Source organism: Salvia splendens, chromosome 3 (assembly GCF_004379255.2).
Source record: "Salvia splendens isolate huo1 chromosome 3, SspV2, whole genome shotgun sequence".
In the NCBI taxonomy this organism is placed as follows: Eukaryota; Viridiplantae; Streptophyta; class Magnoliopsida; order Lamiales; family Lamiaceae; genus Salvia; species Salvia splendens.
In genome coordinates, this window is record NC_056034.1 from 25547179 (window position 1) to 25555760 (window position 8582).

The 8582-nt window shown below is 49.0% G+C and overlaps 1 protein-coding gene across 1 annotated transcript; it reads left to right on the plus strand.

The window, feature by feature from the left end:
- The first annotated feature begins 7121 nt into the window (after positions 1-7121).
- Positions 7122-8186, plus strand: LOC121796780. Its single transcript, XM_042195561.1, has one exon. It carries the CDS (start codon positions 7122-7124, stop codon positions 8184-8186), a length of 1065 nt encoding a protein of 354 aa, XP_042051495.1.
- Positions 8187-8582: the final 396 nt, after the last annotated feature.

The following is an 8582-nucleotide window of genomic DNA, read 5'->3' on the forward strand; positions in this document are numbered from 1 at the left end:
TAATCACCTTGTTGATCACGTTACACAAGCTAATGGGCCTATAGTCTCCCCAAGTCTCGGGTAAAGGCTTCTTGGGGATGAGGACGATACTCGTGGCCGTGAAGCTGCGGGGGAGGAAAGCCCCACCAAAAAATTGCCTAACCGCTTCCACCACGTCTGGCCCCACAATGCCCCAACAAGCTTGGAAGAACAATGCCGAGAAGCCATCCGGGCCGGGCGCGCTATTGGCCGAGATATCGAAGACAGCTCGTTTCACCTCATCCGCATCCGGGGGTTTGGGGAGGCCCGCCAACTGCTCCGAGGGAGGGAGTGGATGTAAGAGGCTGAGGTCCGGATCCACAAGCTCCGGGTAGCTTGGGGCTAGGAGGTTTTGAAAGAACTCAACCGCCGATTCTTTGATGGCCGTGTCATCCGTAAGTTCACGCCCATTAGCGTTAATCTTGTGGATACGTAGCCGAATCCTCTTCTGCTTCACCCATCTTTGGTAAAATCTAGTGTTTTTATCCCCTTCTTCCAACCAACGGAGGGCCGCCTTCTGACGCCAAAAATCTTCCTCCATCTTAAGGAGAAGGATGTACTCAGCAATTTGTTTGTTGACCCCTGTTCTATTCCGGGCCGAGGGGTCACCTTCAAACGCCGATTGAGCCAGCGCAATGTTCTCTTCACAAGTTTTGAGGCTGGCGTGTATATTCCCAAAAACCTCCTTGTTCCATCTTTTAAGCGTCTGTTTGATCCTAGCAAGCTTGATCTTCAAATTGAGGAGGCCCACAGCCTCCGTGGGAGCCATCCAATCTTCTTGCACCAACTCCCCAAAACCCTCATGCCGGACCCACATGTTTTGGAACCGGAAGGCTCTACCACCCCCGTGGGCATTAGGTAGCCTGCATCTGACGAGGAGAGGCCCGTGGTCCGAAGCAATACGGGGTAGGTTAGTGACTCTTATTGCATCAAACAATTGGGGCGTCATCTCACTAATCAACACCCTATCCAGCCTTTCCATGAGGCCGTTTTTTGCCCAGGTGAATTCAGCCCCATCGTAGCCTGGGTCCATTAGTCTGCAATCCTCAATGGCCTCGGCGAAATCCACCATTTCGGCCTGACGATTTGTGTCGCTTCCCGTCCTATCTCGAGTGGAGAGGATTGTGTTGAAGTCCCCTCCAATGAACCACGATATTCCCTCCGAAACTTGGGCAATATCTCTCATCTTTTCCCAAAGGGCATGCCGCTCTCCTCTCGTGCATTTAGCATACACGGCCGAGATCATAATAGGGGTTGAAATCCGAGGACAAGTGAGCCTCCCATGAAGCAGCTGGTCCGTGTCATCCATCACAACAAAATCCATCCCTTCCTCCACAAAAATCCAAATTTTCCCATTGGTGTTCGTCCCCTTGTAGGACAGCCCCAACACTTTCGAGAATTTGTCCGGATTAGGGGAGGTAAGCGGCTCCATTATTGCAAGAAAACAAATATTATGAGATTTAATTAGTCTTTTTAGGACGTTTTGGGTTGACGCATTCGCGATTCCCCTAACGTTCCAAAATAGAAAATTTAACGACATGATTAACAAGAGGAGTTCGTACCCGGCGGGATTGACCCCCCTCCTTGGAATTCAATGATTTGAAGGTCCTTCTCCCCATGAGATGCCGCGGCCTCGAAAAAGGCGGGATTGGCGCCCTCATCGATTTCATTATGGGAGATGGTATCATCCCAATTTTCCTCGTCTTCCATATCATTCTCCACGAAGTTCTCTTGAGCCATGAGGGTGAAATATCGGTTAGTACTCAAGTGACTTGATGGCCCTTGTGCCTCGGTTTTCTCTAGGTCGAAGGGTTTAAAGAAGCCTTTCGGTTGCACAAGGGCCCCCGAAGTCGGGTTCACTTCTCGCCGCGCCATATCCGCTCCTCTTGGCGTACCCCCGCGCCCATTTCCAAAAGAGGGGAATTTAGCGAGCACCCCTTTAGGTGAAGTGGTGGTATGCTCATCATGGATGATGATCATGTCCTTACTCCAGGCACCTTGCATATCACCCAAAAAGTCCGGCCCCGACCACTCCGCCCCCGAGTACATATTGGCTTTCGGGTTCATCCGGATGTTGCCTTCCTTTCCCTTGTGTTTCCCTTGTTGTTTCCATTCCATGTTATTATCGGTGTGCCTCGGATCAGTATTGTTCTTCTTAGCTCCTATTCCTCCGTGTTGTGGTTGTTTTGGTGTTGCTAAGTTGTAATTTCGTTTTGGAGGTCGGTCCGCCTTCCCGGAAGCGTAACAAACTTCACTCTTGTGACCGACATGTTTGCATTCTCCACAGTAGGACGGGATCTTATCCCACTTTACTTGCTGCACCAAAGGACGCCCACAAATGTCAAGGATGATCTCGTCGGGTGGCGGCTTTGTAATGTCGATCTCAATGCATAGCCGCGCAAAGGAGAGTCTTGATTTGTTGGCCGTCACTCTATCTACTTGGATCGGGTTACCAAGGAGTTTCCCAATGGCATAGAGGGCCGATTGATCAAATAGGTGGATCGGGAGTCCAATTAGGTTGCACCATATAGCCGCAATTGGAGATTCACAATAGGCGTCAAATTCCGGAGACCATTTGAAAACTCTCATCGGATGCCGATCAATGAACCACACCGGTGTCCCTTTGGGTCCACTTAGGAGTCGAGCATAATCCGTCATGTCCTCAAATTGAACAAGAATATGTTTGGCGTTAATATATTTCCAAGTATAGCCACGGCAAAACTTAATGTTGTCTAGAGCCTTTTGGATTTGATAGGAAGCCGGGATTGAGTGCGAGAACTTACCTACAATAGCATGGCCGAGGGACGAGGCCAACCTTTGGATTTCTGACCCGGAGAAGTAAATGGATGGCACTCCGTTTGACGTGGAAGCAAAGCCGATATTTTGGATGTTCTCCGGGACAAAGACTTGCGGGCCTTCAACCGCCGATGGCCCCCGCACCATGTCGGCCATGGATTTTGGCTTGGTGGGGTTCCTCACGCCCGGCTCGGTATTGCCTCCTAAAGGGTTGTTTGTCGGCTTATCTTTTGATTTAGCCACACCGTTTGGGTCGGTTCGCGGTTCATCACACGAGACCCTCTCGACCCTGGGTGCGTAAGGAGGCCGCGGCATTTCTATGTCTATCTCGGTCGGCGTCGGGTCCATCGCTTGCGTGTCCGAGGCCGAAGGCGCGGACGTGTCTCGAGGGGGGTTGCGGATTGCATTGGTCCTCGGCCATCCCGTACTCACTAACGCCGAGCCGGCTTCGAACGATGCTCGGATTTTCCGGGTCCTTCCCTTTTCGAGAGGTGGGAAATCTTCAAGGGAAGGGCCATGTTCAATGAGAGGCGCGCATGGATCAATATCTTTGTCTCTCCGATCTGGGAGAAGGGTGACCTTCGCCGTGTAGTCCGTGGCCGGTGAGGGTTCGGCGAGGAGGGGCTGCGCCGCCGCCGCATCAAGCATCTCCGCCGCGGCCAGGTGAATGATTTGGAGGATATCACTCTTGTTTGTATTCATTTGCTGCATTGGTAGGGGTGAGCAAGGCTCCACATGTGACTTCCGGTTTTGGTAAGGGGCAAAAGCGCTTTCCGAAAGGTGATTTGTTCCCATGCCCAATTCGGGTAAGTTGACTATCTCACTCCCCAATGTACTTTTTGGCACACATGCTATGGTCAAATCCTCTTGGGATACGTTTAGGGGTCCGACATCATCCCCTCCAATGGTCATCTCGCTCATGACGGGTCCATGGTCGAAGGGTGGCGCCACCTCCGCCGCCGGTGCATCTTCGTGAACCACCAATTCCATTTGGACCCCATCCTCGGATGTGGGGGCTTTAGGAAGGGCTCCTAGGCCAAGTACTTCCTTGCTATCAATGGAGCAAGCCGGAAAAAGATTTACCTTGGATTTAAGGCTATCAAGGTCGGGGCTCGGGGCGGGTGACTCGGGCTCGGAGGTCTCCCCTTCTCCAAAGTCGAGCTTCTTCCTAAGTTGTTTGTCCTCCGGGAGTGGAGAAGGTACGAACCTTTTCCGGCCATGACCTTTTGTGAGAGGTGCCGGCGTGCTCTTCCTAGCCATCATCCTACTCTTCTTGCTTTGCATTTTCAAATCTTTGGCCGAGACCTTTGGTGTTGGGTCATCACATGAGTGAAAAATCATAAATTGGTCCGGGATAGACCTAGCCTCCTCGGGGTCTGGTGGGGCCGGGGTTGGGTTCGTGGGGGGGTCCGGCATGGCCAGCCGAGGGTGTGACCGCAGCGCCGAACCAAGGTGGGGAGACGGTGGAGTTGAGGAGGGATGGTGACACGACCGGCGTGGAAAAGGTCTCGGCGGGTTGTGGGGGGGTGAGGTGTGGTGGTCGGCGTGAGGGAGTCGCGGCGGGTCGTGGGTGTGAGTGGGTGGACGGCGAAAAGGATCAAGGTGGGGGAATTGCTAGAGAGAAGGGGGAGCGTCTCTCTCTAGAATTGGAATTCAAGATTTAACTCCTTATCAAAACAGTAAGCCCAAATATTAAAATTAATTCATTAGGCCCAAATATTAAATAAATAAGGCCCAACTTTCATGTCTTTTCCTCACCTTACGTGATATTTGGATTTGAAGCTCTCAAAAATCAGAACTCAACAAAGTCTCGCATCTCACTTCACGCCTTCACGCAGTGCTCCTCTTTTTCTCCTCTTCCGGCAACGATGTCATGCCGTCTCCGACGAATTCACGGCTGTCGTCCCATCTCTCTTCTCATTCGCTGATTGTCGCCAGCAAAACACATCACCATCGCCGCCAACATCGCGAGTTGAAGCCTCCGGCCTCCTCTTTCATCCCTTCTCTTTTCTCGGCAACACAGAGCTACCGCCAAATTCGCGACGACTAGTGCACAGTCGCCGCTGCGTTTGCTGCTGCTGCTCGCCCTCCAAGTCCGACGCCGCCCTCGCTGAACCGCTGCACGGTCGGAGTTTCATCAGCCCGCTGCTGTTCGAGACTCGTCGACCAGCCGCGCGGTGCTTACGCCATCCCGTCTCTCCGTCGCCGCTGCCTCCAAGCTCGTCCCTGAACGGTCGCACACGGCTGCCGTTCGTCGCTGTTCAGTTGTCTCCGCTGATCTGTCGAGGCTGTTTTAATCATCATGGTCGCTGCTGCCCACACGGAGTCGTCGCAGCACTGCTTTTGTCTTCCGTCTCTCCATCGATTCGTCTCTCAATTCAGACGATTAGAAATCTCCAACTCTCTTTCTCTTTCAATTTCTTTTCTCTCTGCACTCTCTGTCAAAATATGAAATTGGTTAGAAGCTTTTGAAACTGATTGAATGATATGGTATCGTGGAGTTGTGGGCAAAAATTTATATGTATATTGTGAGAAGAATATCTTGTTGATATTGGCCGAGATTTGCTCTAAAAAAACTGATTTATTCCTTAAATATCTACCGTAAAAAGGGGTGGCAATTTGGCTATGAAATTGATGGAAAAGATTGCTGACTTGGTCGTTTTGAAAAGAAAATAAGGAATTGGCTCGCATGAAAGACCATGCTGATTTGGCTTTCTAAAAAATGTAGGGCTCAATCCAAAAGAATTGATTTGATGAAGAAAAAGTTTCTCAAATAAATCAGCACAAACATTGAATTAGAATTCTTCTTGATTGACCGCGAAAATCCAAACTCCTTCAAGCCTCGAAAAGGAGCAAAGATCGTACGAAAAAAAACTTCTACTTGAAAATCGACATCCCTTTCGAGCTCAAAAAAAAGTAGAAAAAGTCGGGGTGTTACAATCTACCCATCTTAACAAAAATTTCGTCCCGAAATTTGCTTACGTCCTTCGAATATAGAATTTCTCCATCATCTTGTCTTCCAAGCAGCTTCCTCGTGTCGTTTAATTAACATTGTAGTTGAAAGTCACATCGCTGCCACTTTTAATAAAAATAAGCGAGATTAGACTATGTTAAATTAAATCGAGCACTTCGCATCATCCCTCCTTATCTTGCACCCTCTCTTGCGTTTGAACTTCATTTCGTCTTCGCTATCCTCCACTTCTTGAAATCTTCCTCGTATTCTTTTTTTGTTCTTGTCGTTCAGGGAAAACGTAGGAAATAGTAAAATAGTTCACACATCAAGCTTGCTCCAACGTTTCGCGTCATTCCAAGAATAGAAAAAGTTTCATAGTTCACCGGCCTCCATTCGCACTCTCGGTCTCCTTGCCTCGTCGTGATTTGACAAATTAGAGGTTCACCCCAAACTTTCAGATTCTCGATCGTTTTCGTCACTCGGGAAAGTGATAGATAAATTGTCAACTTACAACTATGGTTCGCGCACGTTCCATCTAGCTTAGTCTTAGGCACTTTAAGTTCACAACACATTTCACCACCTCGTAGATCAACAAATATCACATTTCAAGTCATTCATACTTCAAATAACAAGTATAATACACAACATTTCACTTCCCAAAACACAACGCTTTCACATTTCACATCTACTTTCAAAACAAACATTTTCTTCAAAACTCACACTATTCTAAAAAAAATTCAACATCTCACTTTCAGCTTTGAAGTACAAGTTTTGACTCAAATCTCAAAACATACTTGAACATCAACTTTCTCCGTGCCATGTGGTCTTTTGTGCCATGTGGGACGTGCCATGTGGTCCGTTTCATGGAGAAAGCGTTGGAACATCAATTCGAAGCCTATGTGGCACCTTTTCTCCATGCACTCATGGAGAAAGAAGCCTATGAAACGGATCATCCCGAAGAAGATGAGGTGATTGGAATGGAAATTGTGGTGCAACCAATCCCGAACACGGGGGAGGATGTAACCTCTTGCCTCGGCGAGAGTTCAAGGCACAAAAATGATCGGAAGATGGATGTAACAGGGCGGTCTTCATCCCGCTCGGGTAAGTCCTCATCCAATTAATTATGTCTTGTAACCTTTTGTTTTGGAACGTGCGGGGAATTGTGAAAACCTCGTCCCGCAACGTTATCAAAAGACTAATTGCTGTTCATAATATTTCTTTCATGGCAATAATGGAACCTTTCACCTAGCCAAACCCGTAGTTGTATTCGAAGCTTTTCGGACTCAACTTCAAAGGCGCTAACACGTCGGGGAAAATTTGGATCTTTACTAGAGAGGGAGTTAACTTTGATGTTATGGACGACTCTGAGCAAGCTCTCCACGGTATACTTCGCTTGGAGGCATGCAGCCAACCTGTGGCGGTCACGGCTATCTATGCTAAGTGTACTCGCGCGGAAAGATATCCACTTTGGGACAAATTGCGGGATCTAGCGGACAACTTGGAGACTCGGCCGTGTATTATTGGAGGGGACTTCAACACCATTCTTAACCCACGAGATAGGTCCGGGAGCGAGTCTAATAGGAAAGCGGACACGTTGGCCTTCGCGGAAGCAATCGAAGATTGTAGACTGGTCGATGTGGGCTTTGACGGTGCACCTTTCACTTGGGCAATGAACAACCTATTTGAGAGGCTTGACAGAGTTTTTATAAATGAGCAGTGGATGAGCGTTTTTGAGGCAACAAGAATCACGAACCTGCCTCGCGTCACCTCGGATCATGGTCCCATCCTGGTTCGATGCAAAACAGAGGTGACAGGGGAGAAAGGTAGGAACTTCCGATTCCAGAACATGTGGTTGAGACACGAGGGGTTTCGAGTAGTCGTGGAATCCAGTTGGAGCCAACCCACCGAGGCCGGAGGACTACTTAACTTGCAAATCAAGCTCGCAAGGCTTAAGAAAGTCCTTAAAGAGTGGAATAGAGCAACTTTTGGAAACCTCCAATCCAGCGCCGAGGCAACTATAGTATTGGCCCAGCAAGCCTTCGAAGCTGATGCGTCCCCGACCAATAGATGCCGAGTAAATAAGGCAATTGCGGACTACATCCTTTTACTAAAAATGGAGGACTTATGGAGACAGAGGGCAGCGGTACGGTGGATCAAGGAGGGGGACAGAAATACGAAGTTCTATCAAAGTTGGGTCAAACAAAAGAGAGCCCGTCTTCGAATCCATGGCATACTTGCGGGAGACCGAACCATTACAGACGAGAGAGAGATCAAGGACTCAGCGTCTAACTTCTTTCAAGAGTTACTTGCACCATCGGCTCTCCCTCTGGCCGATCCAGATTTGAACTTGATTCTGCGACACCCACAGGCCTCGGACTTGGAGAGCCTCGCTACTTCCCCCAATGAGCATTTCGGCTGATAGCACACCGGGCCCCGACGGATTCACCGCGTCCTTCTATCATAGTTGTTGGGATATCATTGGTCGGGATGTGGGGGATGCGGTAATACAATTTTTTAACGGGGCTTTTCTCCCACGGAGCATCACCGCGACAATGATTGTTCTATTACCAAAGAAGGATAACCCGGCATCTTGGTTGGACTATCGACCAATTAGTCTTTGCAATGTTTCAAACAAGATCATCACAAAAGTCCTTGCCTCAAGGCTGGCCCCGTCCTCCCTAAGGTAATATCCCCGAACCAAAGTGGTTTTATTAAATGGAGGCTTTTAAATGACAACGTCCTCTTAGCCCAAGAAATGTTTCACGAGTTATATAGAAGGAGGCCCGCGCCAGAGAACATCCAAGACTCAAAGTTA